Source organism: Gymnogyps californianus, chromosome 8 (assembly GCF_018139145.2).
Source record: "Gymnogyps californianus isolate 813 chromosome 8, ASM1813914v2, whole genome shotgun sequence".
NCBI classification, from domain to species: domain Eukaryota; kingdom Metazoa; phylum Chordata; class Aves; order Accipitriformes; family Cathartidae; genus Gymnogyps; species Gymnogyps californianus.
In genome coordinates this window covers 10,481,201-10,500,424 of record NC_059478.1, presented here as the reverse complement: position 1 = coordinate 10,500,424, position 19,224 = coordinate 10,481,201, and the positions used below count along the sequence as shown (strand labels likewise).

The 19,224-nt window shown below is 35.0% G+C and overlaps 1 protein-coding gene across 3 annotated transcripts in view; it reads left to right on the top strand.

Annotated features, from left to right (window-relative positions):
* Positions 1 to 19,224, top strand: part of KCNT2 (potassium sodium-activated channel subfamily T member 2) — a 153,854-nt gene that overhangs the window by 109,241 nt on the left and 25,389 nt on the right. The window contains exons 15-22 of one of the 3 annotated variants that reach the window (XM_050900899.1): positions 1,706 to 1,855; positions 2,995 to 3,224; positions 3,913 to 4,129; positions 5,452 to 5,557; positions 5,838 to 6,010; positions 8,054 to 8,125; positions 11,311 to 11,445; positions 16,607 to 16,718. In XM_050900899.1, coding sequence (XP_050756856.1) covers positions 1,706 to 1,855; positions 2,995 to 3,224; positions 3,913 to 4,129; positions 5,452 to 5,557; positions 5,838 to 6,010; positions 8,054 to 8,125; positions 11,311 to 11,445; positions 16,607 to 16,718 — 1,195 coding nt within the window. The remainder of the gene's footprint in view (positions 1 to 1,705; positions 1,856 to 2,994; positions 3,225 to 3,912; positions 4,130 to 5,451; positions 5,558 to 5,837; positions 6,011 to 8,053; positions 8,126 to 11,310; positions 11,446 to 16,606; positions 16,719 to 19,224) is intronic. The other 2 variants (XM_050900900.1, XM_050900901.1) reach the window with 2 other exon arrangements.

Below are 19,224 nucleotides of genomic sequence, written 5' to 3'. Positions count from 1 at the left end.
AAGTGAAATATGGAAAAATTTTCTTCTGTAATTACTTTTCTAGTTCTGCTATTCTGCACCTAGTGCACTGTTCGTTAATACTGTTGCAAAAAAAAAATGGTTTACTTATTTCCATCTTAAAACAAAATGTTTCTACACTGAGGGTGAAGAAGAATGATAAACTGAAGAAAAACAGAAATTGTGTTAAGTATTGAAAATGTATAAATAAGCACAAAGGAGCGTGTCCCAATATCTTGAGATCTTAGCTCCAAGTGGCAAAACACAGAGCACATTTGTCAGTTTTATGTCCTACATGTATATGTATGCATCCATTATATCCTGTAAAACTCATGCAGACAGAACCTTGTTTCCACATGAAACTTAATGAAGTCAGAAGTTCACCGAAGCTCCAAGTCTGCAAGTTATGGTGTTAGCTGAGGTTTGGAACATTTCCACTAACAGTCCATTTGGATGAAGAACGTTAGCTGCATATAGTAGAGGAGGATATGCTTAATATGGTTAAAGTAATAATTTATTTTCTTGCACTAGAGAAAAGAAGGTATGTATTTGTCATAGTATACCAAGCACAGTAACTAAAAATGTCCATAGGGTAAATGCTGAAGATAACCGATAAGCAAATGAAGAAAAAAACCTTTCTTACAGATAAAGTGACTGAAGCCAAATGGGTCTTTCCTACCTAAGTTATTTTTTAGTGATTCTTTACCTACTTCAGACAGGAACCAGACAATCTGCCATGGAGCATCTGAAGAGACTGCCTTTATGAATAGAATGAGCATGCTGTTGGTTTCACCTGTCATCTTTAAATTGCAATGAATCTACTTATTATGGTGTGAATTTAAAGTAATTCAGCCATATCTCTCCTGATATTTAAGTACATAATCTTATATGCCTATTACTTATCAGAAAATGCTCTTTAATTCGTTAAAATAATCTCTGTACTTACAGTATTACCAAGCTTTGATCTCAAATATTTCTTTCAGATTGTCCTGGTTTCAGCTGGGACAGAGTTAACTTTCTTTTTAGTAGCTGGTACAGTGCTGTGTTTTGGATTTAGTGAGAGAATGATGTTGATAACACACTGATGTTTTAGCTGTTGCTAAGTAGCGCTTATCTTAAGCCAAGGACTTTTCAGTTTCCCATGCTCTGCCAGCAAGCAGGTGTGCAAGAAGCTGGGAGGGAGCAGAGCCGGGGCAGCTGACCCGAACTAGCCAAAGGGATATTCCATACCATGGAACGTCATGCCCAGTATATAAACAGGGGGGAGTTGGCCGGGAGGGGCGGATCACAGCTCGGGAACTAACTGGGCATTGGTCAGTGGGTGGTGAGCAATTGCATTGTGCATCACTGGTTTTTCCCCCCCCCCCCCACCCCTTTTTTGGTTGTATTCCTTTTCATTACTATTATTATATTTCATTATTACTATTGTTAGTATTATATTTTACTTTAGTTATTAAACTGTTCTTATCTCAACCCACGAGTTTTACTTTTTTTTCTTTCCTTTCCTCCTCCTCACCCCACTGGGAGGGGGAGGGGGAAACAGCTGCGTGGTGCTGAGTTGCTGACTGGGGTTAAACCACGACACAGATTAGCCTATGGGACCTTGTTAATAGACATTTGTAGTTCCTATTGCCATGAAATACTGTTCTGATTAATAAGAATTTTTCATTAAATTTTAAATTATTCTCTTTATCTGTACATGTTTCAGGGAGAGTCAGCAATCACCGGAACAATGGCAGAAAATGTATGGCAGATGCTCTGGTAATGAAGTGTATCATATTAACCTGGAAGAAAGTACTTTTTTTGCTGAGTATGAGGGGAAAAGCTTCACATATGCTTCTTTCCATGCACATAAAAAGTATGTTTATTTTCCTATCAACAACTAAAAGTTCAAACAAATAATTAATTGTTTTGCCTGCAATGTAGCTCTGCATTCAAAGGTGTAGTATTACACATTACTCTGTTTCTGGGTTTAAATATCTGGCCACTAATATATTTCATGGATATTTTTCTGTAAGTTACAGCTCGTCAGGCTCATGTTGGTTCTCTGTAGGCCAGCTCAGTCTGAGAGAATAGAATATAAAGGATACATAGGATAAGCCTGACAACCAGAAAAAAATTGTACCTTAGAGAGGTTATATGAGAACACCAGTCCCTTTCCATGTCCAAAACAATCTAAAAAAGGGTGGATGGGAAAGTGTTAGTGTATTTTTTTTTTTTATTTATTTAGGAGTCAAGCTGGAAATATGGCTTCCTTTGTGGTGTGTTCATTTTATGCAAAATGTTCAATTTAATGGTGGTACATGCTACATTCTGGTGATTGTTCAAAATAAAACCATATTTTTTCTGTTAGATGCTAACATATCTTCTTTAGGTTCCAGATCATGCATCACTTATTCAGTGCTGCTCTGTGAGTTGAACATACAAACTGAACAAAAATCATATACATTTGTATATATTTAACAAAATGAACATGTATCAAACCCTGAACACTGAGTTTATTCTCATACTTAGTGAGAGAGAGATTTTTTTGGCTTTAATTCCTTATTTTCTATCACTAATCAAATACATTTCTAGGAGTGACGCAAAAATGAATGCTGAAAATGGTTTCCATTACATGTGAATAATGGAACAATTGAACATGATTAATGCTTTTTCATATTATATATCCATTCTTCTACTACTAATATTTTCCCAGAAGGGACTATTCATCCAATAGAAAAAAATCAACTGGAACAGCATTAGAAGAATATTATGGGGATTAAGAAAAACACTGGATTCAAATGCCTAGGGATTCATGAGCTCATAAAAACTACTTGATCAGAAGTGGCCTATTTAGGAGATAACATTTTTCAAACATATGTGTTATCTGAAAATCTGCAAATGTTCATAATCTGCAAAATATAAAAATATACTGGAGATTCATTTTTGACACTGGATATTCTGGTATATACGGGACTATGCAAAATGAACCATGCCTTTCCTTTTCTAATTAAGGTTTGGAGTCTGTCTGATTGGTGTTAGAAAGGAAGATAACAAAAACATTTTGCTGAATCCAGGTCCTCGATATATCATGAGTTCTACAGATATATGCTTTTATATAAATATCACCAAAGAAGAGAATTCTGCTTTTAAGAAGCAAGAAAAGCATAGAAAAAACCATGAATCAAAATTATCTTACCATGGAGCTTCTAGGTTACCCGTACACAGTATAATAGCCAGCATGGGTAAGTAAAAAAAAAAAAAAAAAAAAAGCCTCCCAACATATTCTCATTCAATGAATACTGCATTTTAAAGCTTTTAACAATGTATTCCTAAAATTATAAATTAAATTAATATATAAGAAATTATAATAGTGTGCAGAAAGAAAAAATACTAAACACTTCCTTGTATTTTCAAAAAAAAAAAAACAAACCCAATGGAATTTGGTTATGTTTTTCTTTTACTTGACAATATGGAATTAAACCACTTAAGACTGTTATATAAAAAAGTAATAATAAAATGTATGCAAAGCAAAACAACTGGGAAAATCACACGGGTAATTTCTTTGTCATTCATAACCGGTTGTTTGTAACAATTTTTTGTAAGCTGCTTTAATTAAAAAAATGCCCTTGCTCAATAAAAACCTAGAGGTTGTTGATGCATATAAATACAGATTAATTATAAAAGGTATGATTTTAAAAAGGTAGTTAACAAGAAAATATATATTAATGGTCAGAAAAAGTGTTACTTTGCAGGAAAAGGCTTCCTCAGGTATAGTTTAAATATTTGTTACATTTCAATGTAATAAACACAATCAATATAGTATTCCTTTCAGTCTTTGGCCATGTACTCAGGCAATTCCCACTAAATATGGGAATCTCATTCAAATGTTTTGACAACCACATTGAGAAAATGCTTTCAACACTACTTCAGGGACAGTGGCTATCGATTTACAAGATACAGGATGCCGAACATCCAGCGGACCTACGCTAGCTCTTCCTTCCGAGGGAGGTAAAGAGGGCAGACGGCCCAGTATAGCACCTGTTTTGGAGGTTGCAGACTCGTCCTCACTTCAGACATGTGACCTGCTAAGTGACCAGTCAGAAGATGAAACTACCCCGTCAGATGATGAAGCCTCTGCAGGCTTAGAGTATGTATATTAAATATAAAATAAACAACATAATTTGAAAAGCTAATATTATGTAAACAGCATGGATAATTTTTTGACAGGCAGATGAATCCATGCAGTTGCAGCAAGCAAGACCCATAAAGGACAATTATGGAATTATTCCCTTTTATGAAATGCTATTGTCTGTTAGCAGAATGCCATTATGCCTATTTTGAAATTAAAAAAACAGATTAACTCCCCCATTTACTGGAGATTTTCTCTGCTCAGTTATAAAGATCTAGTTGTATATTGCAATTTTTTTAATAGCATTTTTTATGGCCATTTTTCTTACGTTCTATAGTTATAAAGACAGGACTCAACTAATTTGTAAACAGATAAGTACTTCTGTCCTGAGAATGCAGTGATAATCAGATCATTCAACAGGCTTGTTGAACACTGGGGCTAGGTGTCTGACTTCAAAATGTAGGAATGACAAAAAAAGCAGTATAAGACAAAATTATTACATCTAATTTAAAATGCTTGTTAGCATGTTACTGAAAGTAATGATGCATTACTCAGATAAAAACAGAAGATTCAATACTGTAACTGCCATGCAGATAAGCAATTATGTTTATTGGGATTACTGACAGGGATGTTAAAACTGAAATACACAATTAAGCCAGTGGCTCACCTAGCACAGTTTCCCATCTCCAACAGTGGCAAACATGAGAGGCCCCAGGGAAGATCATAAAGCTTCAATGAAAAAAATAACAGAACAAGTCATCTTAAATCTGCAGACTGAAATACGAGGATTTAAAAGGCCTCTTATTAAAAACTAAGGCCAATGAGAAATTTCATCTCATCAGCCACTTAAAATTTATTCCAACCATGTCGAAAGTATGTTATTAAAGCAAGAAGGTGATGACCTCACTCATTCTTGATAAGTGTTTGAAAGAAAAATGGAGAAGGAAGAGCAGAAGTACCACAATTATTTCTATTGTCTTTCCTTCCTTCTTTTCCTTCCTTAGAAGTTTCCAGTACATGCGTTCAAAACACTAGGACAGCATGCTATGATACATCAGTCCATTTCCAAAGATGCCTATACAAAAAAAAAACCCCAAGCAAAATTCCTTTAGTCCACAAAAGCATGATAGCTTTCACTAAATTGTATCGAATTGGTCGAAGCTACAAAATATACTTCTTTGGTCCTTATTAAATGTAATTCATTTCATGTACTTGACCCTGCTAGTCTACAGATAACTGCAAAACTTAGACATAGGTATAAACATCCTGTAAAATAGTTGTATAGTCAACTGTGTTTCAGTAATTTGCTATACTGAAAAATGTTTGTTCTACTCTCCTAGGTATGCCAAAGGCTATCCTCCTTACTCTCCGTATATTGGAAGCTCTCCCACATTTTGTCATCTTCTGCATGAAAAAGTACCCTTTTGTTGTCTAAGACTAGATAAGGTAAAGGGAGTTTCTGTTACTGGACAAAACTGCATTCTCATTTGTGTCTTGCATCTGAACAGAGTTAAATTCTGCTTTCTGCTTAGAGATGAGGTTCAGCACTTACTAAGCTATAGTATGTTTTCTCATCCTTTTCATCACCAAGCATTTGTTTATGTCTAATCAGGTCTATATCAGGTCATCTAGTAAAATTTTCTATTTCTAATGTTAAAACCCTTTAATGTCACAGCTAAATCTCTTTATTCATATCCACTGAACTTGTTTCTTATTTTGATTTTAGGGATGCCAACATAACTACTATGAAGATGCCAAAGCCTATGGATTCAAAAATAAATTGATTATAGTTGCAGCAGAAACTGCTGGAAATGGCTTGTATAACTTTATTGTTCCACTCAGAGCTTATTACCGACCAAAGAAAGAACTAAATCCCATTGTATTACTCCTCGATAACCCGTAAGTAATTTTTTTTTTTTTGTGATATAGTTTAAACTCATTTTACCATTACTTCAATAGATGATCACTCTTCACATGGCCAGCTTAAAATCAAAAACATTATGGCACATTTATCTTTGAGAAAAGTTGGTGACAAAAATAATACCCTATGTTCGCTGTCATATACAAAATGGACTTTTTACTGACTGTAAATGGCCATAGTGCATTTAAATGTCCTTATTCTTCGTGGCCAATGTTTCAGCTAAGTATTACTTAAAAATACCCCAAATAATGTGACTATTACTGCTAAAATGAAGTAACTTCATAAACACTGTAAAAAGCAAACTGTGTAACAGTTTTACAGCTACATGACAGCACATCAGACAACGCTAACCTACTTAACACAAGGCACTTAGTGGCCTGGACCAGTTAGGTATATTTTTAATAATTTTAGACTCTGAGATAAACAGTTCTTTAAGCCAATAGGACACACACACACACTTTGTCTACAAATATATAGTCATGGAAGAAAATTAAAGTCTGCAATATTGTTGTTACTACCATATCTGTCTGGAGATGGCTGGAATTCTTAGCCTTTCTTGCATCAGCTGTTTAAAATTTCAGACAAATTCTTCTCTGGCAAGACTGATTCATTTATAATCTGACAATGAATGAGACTTTGGGGGGGGGGGGGGCAACACTTTGGTACTGCTCAAGTACTTAAAATTGCAATTTGGAAGACAGAAAAATGGAGGTTAGCTGTATACAGAAAATTAGATCAAACTATGACTCAAAGAAATGACAGCAGCAAAAATTTCCTATAGGTTCTGATTCCAGGCTGACACTTCCCTTTGCATATATATGTTCTAGTTTAAGTGATTTATTATAAAAAGGCCTGCTGTGAAGTGTCCCACTTTTGCCTCAGACAGCATTTTATTGAAGCTGTATACACCTGTGTTTGCAAAACAGAAGCTTTTTTGTGTATATGTTATGGCATAAAGTGAATTGCACAAATTGGTAAAAGCCTAAATTAGGCTAAAGGACTTCTGATTTGCAACTTTCTTATGATTAAAGATGTGACCATACAGTGCCCTCTAGTGCTTGTTCTCTTTTCCAGCATAGTGCCTGAGTTTACACACTTTAATGCTGTTGCGACATTCACGGTTAGAAACACTTTTTATTAGCGTGAAGTAAAAGCTATGGTTGCTAATTAAATTAATACCCTTAGCGTTGTCTCTCTCTACACAGCATTTGCAGTGACTCCTCTGAAAGGCCAGCATTCATGGGACTACAGAAGCTAGCTGAAAAGCCAGCATGCTTTTCATATATGCATGAGGTGGAATTCAGGCTGCCATTCAAGCCAATTGGAATTTTGTAATTTACTTCATTGGACTTAGGAATTCAGCCACCTTCGGTGAACAAATCTATGCCTTGTTGTTATATTCCTATTTTCTCTATTTATCAAGGCCATTTATTACAGTATGCTTATTCTGATATCTACATATCACGTGTTTCAAGATTTCTGATGTTTCTTGGTATGTAAGAAGAAACACAGTAAAGAAACAATGCAATAAAATACAGTATCTTAGTTTTCACATTCCATTTTAAAAATAAGGTTTCACCTAAGATTGTCTCATTGACTTGAATGGAGCTGTTAGCACAAAAAACAGATGATGATTGGGTTTCCACATCACATTTTAATTGAAAATTCTCACTGCTTATTTTAAGTACTCCTAAGTCATGCATTGGAGTATAACTTGGTAGTGTGTCTTTGACATCAGTCATTCATTCTTATATTCGGAATTGTACTGTGCCATAAAATTTCTGATTTAAGAGGTGCATTTATTAATATAAGCATGTTAATGCTGATCATTCTTTATGATCACAGCAAACTGTTGATTCACAGCTTTCTGCAAACCTATTTCCTGTTTAAAGTGTTATTATACTGTCAAAGTTTTAAAAAGTTGTTTTTTTTTTTAAAGCTACTAGTTTATTGAAATATTTCTGAAGAGGTGCTGCTGTTGTGATATTGTGTTTCATTTTGTAATCCCATCTGCTGCTTAGGCCAGATATGCATTTTCTGGATGCAATCTGTTGGTTTCCAATGGTTTACTACATGGTGGGCTCTATCGACAAGTAGGTGAAATACCTGTTAGAAAACTTAACATTGTAGTGCTCAGTGGTTTCTTGTGTGTATCGTCATTGCATGTTTAAGTGTGTGTTGTATTTGAAGATGATCTTTTTGCATGCACGGTTTGTGTCTGTGTGCTGTAATTTGGGATTTCAAATTTCTGACTTATAAAGGACATCATTAGTGAAAAGTATGACAGGGAAAACAGGTTAATATCTTCAAAAACATAAGATTAACACTTATTTAGGTGCATTAATATGTTTCTACAAATTGCCAGATTATAGCCCTGATTCTAGTGACATTCTATACTTAGTTATAATTTGTTTGGATTTACTGACTAGGGTTTTGTAAAGATAGCTACAGAATGTAGACAGTACTAATGCTGACAGTCTTGAATGGGTCCAGCGGTCTTCATCTTCTGCTACTTAAAATATCACCTGCTCCTACATGTCTGTCTTCACCTCTGCTAATATATATTTGCATATCTAGGTTTAGCAACATAGATTTAATGTAAAAATCAGACAGAAACAAGAGAAGAGCAAGGGCTCATTAGCATTTTAGTAAACTCCTGTGTGTAGAGTGTCAATTTAAAGAAGAAAATGGTTTGCTTCACTACATAGCTAATTTTGAGTTGGAGCTACAAGCCCATGACACTCATTCCCCAGGTAGAAATCAAAAAACTTATTTCCTGCCCTGAATTAACAGAATCCAGTTTTTCAACAAGAATTCTGGAGATTCAATGCTTCTCCATCTCAACCTGTTGTAACAAGGGCTTTAAAACTACTTATAATAGTGATATGGTTACAGGTTTACCTTGGTGATATCATAGTCATTGTGAGATTTGCAAAGAATCTACAGAAATGTTTTTCACTTTCTACATTTCTTCCTCTAAACTGAAAAAGTGTCTCAGGTTGTTAATATCTACTACTTTCTTAACTCTTAATTCCACAACAATTATAAAAAGATTCATACCAGCAGAATAATTGAATTGACTCAAAGTATCCAAAGTAATTAATAACCCAAAGATGTTAACCTGTTTTTAGTAACATGGAAGATTAAACTTTAATTAAATTTACTGAGTTTATTTCAAAAAGGAAATCGCCAAATCCCTCCCTAAAGGTGTTTTGTTGTTTTTAGAACTGAGTGCATAAAAAAAAGTGTGTAGTCTTTGAAATAAGTGATTATACAGAATTCTACAGTTTACAGTAATACTAGCATGAACTTCTGCATCTTTTCTGACAATACAATCACTTTAATTCCTCATGCAATAACCAATCATATTTTGTAGGGGGTTTTTTTGACATGTTTTCATCAATAACAAGACTTGTAAAAATAGAGTTCATACTTATTCCCTGTGTTTTCCTAAACATATTTTTAAATCATGTACAATTAATAGAAGTTGATCATCTTTAGCTAAGAACTACAACGTAAAATACGCAGTTTTCTTTCTTATATAATAGGTATAGAATACATTCCCAAAGTGCCACCTACTACCTTTTAAGTACCTAATATATTTGTCATTTGGTCACCTGGCATGAAATTTCATCATCTTAGAGAGAAAACCGCCAGAGGAATTACTCTCATTTACCACTCCTTTTTGTTAGAAGTGGATGGCCTGCAGGAAAACAGCTTTACCAAAATTCATAGCTGGGATGAACTTAATCAAAATGTGTCATCAAGTAGTAGAAACCTATTCTACAGTCTTCAGGTATAAATGATGTGAGATCTGTAACTGAACAGATTTCACAGCTATGTAGAAATCTATTCAGTATTAAGAAACCTGTAGCTAGAGGTACCTGAGCACTAGAATTATACTTCTAAATTAGTATTTTTTAAAATTCTCCACAAATCATTTGAATGTAACTGCTAAAATAAGAATAGCTGTTGAGCTTATGAAATGTTGAAATGCAGAAAATCTGGATATTTCAGAATATGCTGCTATTTTCAGGGATCAACTGAAAGACTGAAAAAGTAGAAATACTAATTACTCGGAGAAAGGTCGGAGTTCTACTTGTGCACTGAAGTCGTTAATATAGGTCATATAAAATACAGCCTTTCTTGTTTTGTAGTCAACCACAGGTGATACTGTACAGTTTCAAAAATAATTATATTATGTATTTGTTTTGGAAGAATATGTATAAGATGTAAAATAAATACCACAAATTTGTAGAGTTTTCCTTATCCAAAATTTCAAAAAGAGTTTATAATATGTTACGTAAACTTAGGAACTTAAGAAGATCTTTGCTGAAAAGAAAAACTGTATCAGGACAATTAAGACTTAATTAATATCATAGATTGCCAAATGAGAAGCAATTGTAATGCCAAAACAACTTTTCACCTTGGAATTAACAGAATGATGCAAAAATTTAGTTTTCCAATTTCCCTTGGAAACCATGAAATTCACCCTTTCTTTATTTTCACTTACTTAAAAATTGCTAGGGTCCTAGCAGTCTTTATCATTACAGAAAAGTCCTTTCTAAACTTTTTGAAAAGTGCTTAGTTTCTGTGGAAAATATTATTGTTAAAACAACAAACATGCTTCATTTTGGAAACAAAGCTATAAGGCATGATGGGAACTGTAACTCAGTTGTCCGTGAGTGTTTTCTATGGTCAGGCTTCACAGGAAACATTGTCCAGCAGAGTGCAAAGTTTTACTGATGTACAGCTGCTTCTAAAAGCATCATGAGAACACTCCAACTTGTAGATTAACCTAAAAGAGGAATGTATTTCATGTCCTGGCAGAACCTTTATTAGCATTTTGAAACTGAAATATAATTGTGGGAAAGAGCAACCCAAAGCATTCATTTTGGTCCGTTTATTGCCAAAAGTAACTTCAATGAAGCAAGTTGTTGCAGCATGTAAGGACATACTGTCTTCCCAAGTAACCATTAAAGGCTTATTTTAAAAAGTTGAAATAAATTTATCATTTTAGCAAAAGGAGAGGGGCTGTAATAACCTACTGAAGTGCATTCTGTATGACTTCAAGGAAAATAATTTTTAATATTCTATTCTATCAATTAATTGAGATGATATATTTGATATAGATTATATTGGAAGTTACGATATGTACATGGAGATGAAGGGAACCAGCAACTCAGCCTGTGATCTGCAAATTCTAACCATCCCTAATCTTTTAAGTGTTCCGTATTTAAGTTGCTTGTTTCTTTCTCCCTCTTTCTCTTCACAAAAGCCTAGATGACTTATTAAGATGTGGGGTCACCTTTGCAGCTAATATGGTGGTGGTGGACAAAGAAAGTACAATGAGTGCCGAGGAAGACTACATGGCAGATGCTAAGACTATCGTAAATGTTCAAACACTCTTTAGGTAAGACATTTTTGCAATCTATCTATACATCTTCATTAATCATGAAATACTTAATGTCTTTTGTACTCAGATAAGAAATTTTTTTTTCTTTCTTCTACTTAAGTTTTTCTCTTATATGAATTTGTGTCTTACATGAGCAAACCTTTTCCCACCCTGCTTAGCAATACACTCAGAGTACTGAGGTATTCTCCTGAAATCTTAGATGAAATTCTATGCATCCCAAAACTGGATGTTCGTTTTAAAAGTCAACTGTCAGGTTTGCAGGAAGGAAAAGAAAGCCACTCTTGAATACTTAGGACCAAAGACAGTTGAGAAAAGAAATTTTTCCTCAGTGCAGCAGTCTTTCACAGTAATGCTAAAGCCAGTATGAAAAGCAGATCCTTCTAAAAGGTAAGCAATGCATCACTATGAAGTTAGTAGTAATTGTTCAGGTTTTGAATAGTTTTGAACAAAAACTAGGTTTTTAGGCACATGTATGCAACATTACGTATGACAACAACATACTAAGAGTCATGAAGGAATAACTGAATACAGAGTGAAAAAAAGATCAGTCTAGTAAAGAGGCTGAGAAGGCAGTGCTGTGATGAAGAGCTAAACGCCTCACTTCGTGTTAAATATCTTGTTTCAACAAGTACCAAGAGATACGTGTCCCTTTAAACTGAAAAAAGTTCTTATTTGCTTAAAAACCAAACCAAAACAAAAAAACACCAAAAAAACCCCCACATGAAACAAAACACACTCTACAGTCAAGTATGAAATGCCTCCCTGATTTGGGGCTTAAGCCTAGCACTTCCTGTTGTTCATTCTAGTAAGACCTGGACAAAATGAAGTCCTTCCCTAGAGGATTCAGTATCATTCAATATTGCTGCCCTTTTCTGTGTCAAGCCTTCCACATAAGACCAGAGAGAGGTGCATAGTAAAAGTCTTCTGAATCTGTCAGTGTTTTAGAAAACTGAGCTTATTAAAACACAAGTATTTCAATGGAGAGATTTTTTTTTAATGCAACCGCATGTGAGAATGCAGTTAAATGCTGTTAGCATTTCTGCATGTGCTCAAAAGAAGCAAAATCTATGCTGCACGAGAAACTTTAGTTCTGTTTTTTTCTAACTTTGAGTTTTTGAATTTGTACCCAATACAAGCACAAGTATGTGTTTCATAATCACACCTAAATTTGATTTAGAAACTATAATTGAACTTAATCTGTGCATCATTCAAGTCTACTCTTAACTGTATTGTGCTAGGGTATCTCACTGAGGTTTTGACATGTATCACTTAAGTTTTTCAGAAATATATTTTACCCCAAATATAAAACAGAAAAATGAGTTGAATAAAAAATAAAACTTACAAAGTATCAGTTGATTTTTCCTGTAGTTGTGTTCTATCTTGTAAAAAATACTGAAAAAAAAAAATCATAGTAGTACAGTATGTACCATAGGTATGCAACTAGAACTTACTATATAATCATTCAGTTGTCTTGCACGATGCTGACAACTAGATGGCAGCTTTAACTCATGTATGAACTATATATCTGGTTCGGTATAATTTTAAGACCGCATGGTACTTTTTACAGATATCAAAAGCAATCAGAATATCTTGGTTTAAGACTTAACAATACTTTTTCAGAAAACTTTGTAAACTTTCACAAGTAGTGTGTTTTATAATTTTTTTCCCTAGAATACCTACAATAATTTCACTGCAATTTTTATATTATGTAGAAGTTGTAGAAATAAGTAAGCTTTGGGAAGAGGCATAAGGTAGTGGCATTTACCTGTTCTACAGAATAAACAACATTCATTGCACCAAGGTAAATAGTTTTGTAAATGAACTTTAAAAATATGTTTAAAGGTTTTTCATTACTTAATAATAGCTAATAATATCAGAAACTAATGAAGAAGAGGCTAGACATGGTGAAGAACAACAGCACTTAACACAAACTGTAGTGTTAAAGAAGGATTTTAAACCACTGGAGTTTTGCTAATATATGCTGTTCTCAAAGACATCACATCAATGAAGAAGATTTCACTTAAGTCTCACCAAATGAAATCATTCAGAAGAAACAGGCTAATCTAAACCTCACTGATTTGATTGACTCAGATCAGCTGACCTCATTAAGGGTTGCAGACAGGCCTGAAAAGGTGATGTAAGCGTGCTGCAGTACTGTTTGGCCTAGGTTGCCAGTTCTCATATACTTGTTCTGGCATTATGCCCTGATTTACATAAATTAATACTCTTGCTTTGCCAGAAGAGTGTGTCCCCCCCTACACCTTAGAAGACAGATGCATTGTTTATAATGACAGGGTTACTAGCACCTTTAAGGCTAGAAACTGCTCCATACCAATTAAAACTGTGACACAACCCTAGCTTATCTGACTTAATTATAGTTAAAAGGAGTAAAGAAGTGTGACTCAAATGGTCACACTGACTAAGAAAGGAAATCTTTAATCCTTTGGATGGGAAAGAACAAGTTAGCATAGTTTAAAAGTACAAGGAGAAATTACTAGTTTTGAACTGTATCCTAGAGATGCTTTTCACTTTTTAATATGAAATATGAAGCCAACCATTGAGTCCCTATTGACAGTTATGAGTCCACCTCAGAAAAATAGTGGGTTTCCTCAGGTAGTAGATCTGTGCTAGAAGGAGTGTTTATATTTACTCTTGCTTTCTATTAATTAATGGGTTTAGATGTTGGTGTTTGGGAGGCCCCGTTATTAAGTTGTTTTTAGCTAACATCTTGAAGGCTATGTTTCAAACACTGCAAGAAGCCTATTGACAGCAGTACACCTAACAAGTCAATAGTGCGGCTGGTATCTAGCAGTCAGCATCAATTTATAGATAAACCAAATGAGGTGTTATGATGGCATTACATTGTTTTCTTGGTTTATCTTTTTGGTTCGGGAAAGAACTAAATGTATCTCTTGCTTGTCTGATTCCCAAATACCAGTTCAACAGCAACCCATGTCTTCCATCACGCTGATTAGGGCTTTCTCTGCCCCATCCAGTCCTTTTTTACCAGAATGGGACAGAAAAGAGGGATCTTTGCACAGAAGTAGCCCGCTCCAGTGCTGAAAGCTTGCAGGCAGTGTGCCTTACACCCAGGGCAAGAGGCAGTCTGGCCCTGACTACCTGGAAAGTCATTTGCCCTAATTCCGCTAAAAGGCACTCATAAGTAAAAGATTAATTTTGCCAATACCAGGTTTGAAACCGATTTCCTCATGTAAATCAGTTTTCATATCTTGGTGATAAACTAAACCCATTTTTAACAGAAACCTAGTAACCTGCATTTTTTCCTGTAAGTTGTGTATATTTTATCGTTAGATCAGCTTTTAATTTCCTGTTACTCTTAGTTCTGAATGTTATATTGTTAGTTTTCAAATATGAACGCCTGTCCTTTAATACAGCAATACAAGAAAATTTCCAGCCAGCAGAAGCTTAAGTTAATCTATGCTACATGATACAGAATTAATGCAGAGGAAATTTATTCTCTTTCCTCAGAACTTTAACACATTTGTTAAGCTACTTAATAAGTACAAGTTCATACCCACAAGTGTGATATTATCAGGATTTTTTTCAATTTTCATGAGCACTTCACAGGTTTTTATAACACACAGCATAAAACTGAAGATGTACCACAGTTGCATCTCAAGGGTGTGGTTATCATGTATTTAATCTATCCATGTAGCCTCCATTCCGTAAGCGCTTAATCTTTAGTAGGACATAGTAGACTTTGTATAACAATACTACACCACTCAGTTTGTATCAAAGTCTGACTAAGAGCTAAAAAGGTACAGAAACTCCTGAGCATGCACAATGCCTTTCAAACTACAGTGCACACAAATGGTCATTAAGTGATTCACATTCTCATCCAGTTTGCCAAGTCCATTTTTCCTTGTATGATCACATGTAATATTTGGTTATTCACAGGGACATGATAACTGCTAACATAAGAATGGCTAGCATTTCTACGATCATATGTTCAGAACATGTTTGGGATCATGTGATCATTACCAGTCTACATTTTGGCATCAACAGACCTAGGAAACTGTATTGCAATAAGATGGCATTAACACGTACTGACAGATAGTTTTGACATACAGTTTCCCCACATTTAGGCTCCACTTGAATTGCCATTTCAGTGAAGTTGCTCCCTACAAAAATGAGGGAAAAAGACTAAAGACTTGCAAAAAGGTACATTGGATTCCATTTGACACTAACTTACTAAATTCAGCTTTCAAGAAAACCACATTAATTTGTATCTGAATGGAACAAAAGCCACATTAATTATGTCATTAGTACTACAATTATCTGTTGTTACATGTAGATAAGTACTTTCAGGATCAGCAGAACAGATAACAAATGCACATCTCATTTTCTGACACTAATCTGTAGAGGAAATACTCAAATAATAATCTAAGTTCTATTCCAAGTTGTTTAGTATTTGCATAGCATAAACTACAAATTTCTTTCTAGTTCTTAGAGCCCTGGGGGCTGGGGAGGGGCTCTTTAGTCTGCTTCATGAAAATCTGTGTAATTCAGCCAGATCAGAGTTAAAATTTCTTCACTGTTTTTTGTTATTGGAAGCCTGAATTAGTGTTAACTTATGAATATTTTGTATATGTAAATATTTCAAAGTGAGAACATAACTATACATAAGCATACATTTTCTCAGCAACTCCCAAGAAGTGTCAGTTTTCATCTATGTTGCTCGGTCTGTGGACACAGAGCATACAAACAGAACTCAAAAAAAAAATCAAATGGAAAGAGTGCATAAGCCAGTTCTAATAAAATGGTAGTTCACATGCAGCCAGCTACTAAGTGCAGGCTATATAGTTTTGCATTTTTTGTTGTTTCTTACAGATTTGTATCATTTTAGAAATTATTAAATAAAATCTCTGGTAATGAAATTAAGTGGTTACTTTCCAGCATTAAAATATTTTATAAGCTCAACCTTTGAATGTATGTTTGCTTCTTTGAATTCTACAGAGAATGTTTTGTAGTTTCCTCTGCTATTATACCAGCATTTCATTGTGCCAAAAACCACCACAGGTTTCAGGGACTTCATTAAAAACATGGACATGAGCACAAGGTGTAGCATTATGTAGAGCCTTACATTTGTGAATTGTTATAATTAGAGGTATAACTATTGCATTCTTTTAAAATACAGGTTGTTCTCAAGCCTAAGCATTATCACAGAACTAACTCACCCAGCCAATATGAGATTCATGCAGTTCAGAGCCAAAGACTGCTATTCTCTTGCTCTGTCCAAATTAGAAAAGGTAAGGAGATTTGCCTCCCCCTGCCCCCAGTTTAAATGTTGTCATTTTAAGACTTTTTCTGATTTTGTGACAATGCTTTCAAAACAAGTGGAAACAGTGAAATGGTTTTATAGTTGCAGAGCTAATGTAAAAGATTATTTTTTCCAAATTCTACCCTCATTTAAGAATGAAGTTTGATTTGAGTTCCATCACTTTACAATATAATATTAATTCACCAACCCTCTGGTGGAATTTACTCAAGGAAAATTGAATATTTTTGGATAACTGAATATTTAAAGCTAATATGGTTTTCCAAGAGGCTGCCACAGGCAATTAATGTGGAAAATATTTTAATTGACTAATGTCATGGTTTAACCCCAGCTGGCAATTAAGCACCACTCAGCTGCTCGCTCACTCCCCCCACCCAGTGGGATGGGGGAGAGAATCGGAGGGGAAAAAGTAAAACTCTTGGGTTGAGATAAAGACAGTTTAATAGGACAGAAAAGGAAGGGAAAATAATAATAATAATAATATTAGAATATACAAAACCAGTGATGCACAATACAGTCACTCACCACCCACTGACCGATGCCCAGCCAGTCCCCGAGCCACGGTGCCCCAGCCAACTCCCCCCAGTTTACATACTGGGCATGATGTAATGTGGTATGGAATATGGCTTTGATTTGTTTGTGTCAGCTGTCCTTGCTGTGTACCCTCCCAGTTTCTTGTGCACTCCCAGCCTCCGCTGGCAGGGCAGTATGAGAAATTGAAAAGTCCTTGACTTAGTATAAACACTGCTCAGCAACAACTGAAACATCAGTGTGTTATCAACATTATTTTCATCCCAAATCCAAAACACAGCACTGTACCAGCTCCTAGGAAGAAAATTAACTTTATTCCAGCTGAAAGCAGGACAACTAAACACTTAAAACATATACAGCTTTTATTATAATGCATTTTTTATTCCAATTCACTTTAAAGGCACTATAATTACATATTCTGTATACAGTTCCATGTATCTGTATGGGGTATTTGCGTTACTGTGACAGTTTGAGAACAGCAGTTGTTCTCTGTCAAAGGGCAGTCCTAGTGACGATAAGGATAGTAACACTACTTAAATGCTAGATAAAACCTTCATATGCTATACATTCTAGCGCACATGTTGGCATTTTCAAGCTGTGGAACAGGGAGGCTATATGGAGATAAGTTTAATTTGATTTGCTTGTCCAAAATACTATCGCTAAAACATTAGATGGAGCATACGAAATAACATTGTGCATCTGTTTAACTTGGTAAATTCAAGGACAATCCTCTTTTTCACAGATCTTTGTTGGTGATCTGACCTACCTACCTCTGCAGTCCACAAAACTTACAGTATCACCTTCATGATCTTTCAGACCATTTTCTGAGTTTATGAGAGTAAGACAAATAATATCACTGTGCCAGTCTTCAAGGATAGAGATCTTTCACTCCAGTCATCTCTTTTTCCCCTTGTTATCAATCTAAATATTATTGCTAGGTTCTCTTGTGTAGCCTCCCAATCTCTTCACCTCAGATATCTTACATATCTTAGCAGATCTGATTTCATGCTAAAATCATTATCATTATACAGCATATAATTTCCATTTCCTAGCTGTACAGTAAATTTCCTAGATTTTGGGGATTTCAGATATTTCACTATTTACTGTATAATGTTCACATAGTTAATTTTAATAGATATTTAATGGAAAACAGCCTTTTCATACAAACTTATCTTCACAGGCCAGCTCCTAGTTTCTTACACAGGAATCGAACTCTGCAAAAATTCAGCCTGTCTAGATGAAATAGGATAAGTATTAGAAGTCAATCTTTTACTCAGTTGACTGTTATGCTTACATTTTGACCACAAGATGTAAATATCTGGGTGATATTTTGTGATTTGTTGACCTTTGCCTGAAATAGAACAAAGGCTTAATCTTATTTAGGTGGTGTTCTAGCACCATAAAATGGAGAACTGCGAGGAAGCTAGACAGAAGTTGTTACGCAAAGAGAGGAGCAGTTTGCAGTGGGAGGCACATCTTCATTTGGATTATTCCACTCCCACTATCCATTAAGGTCTGCACCGGTGGTTCCTCCATTTTAGCACTCCCTCCCTCAATGGTAACTTCAGGAAGAATAAGCTGAAACTGGCTGGAATCATACATTGCCAGTTTATTCAGGGCAACAAGTGCCAACAGCTGGATGGTGCCTTCAAGACTGTGTTCCAACCTAACTTAGTTCCTTGGTGTACTATAACCAACAGCATTTTCTTTTTTTTTTAAACATATTCCCTTAATCCATACAGTTTAGTGATAAGGGGAGGTAAGAATAGTAACAGCTTTCCCAGTATGTGGTGCCTACAGTTGCTTCTGGAATACTCTGTGGGGCTGTAGCCTATCTACTTCAATGCAGTGAAACCAGGATTTTTATCTCAGTTCTCTTTCTTGGTTTACATAGGCGCCTTCATTTTTCCAGCAGAGGTTCTGGAAATCATTAGAAATATTATAAC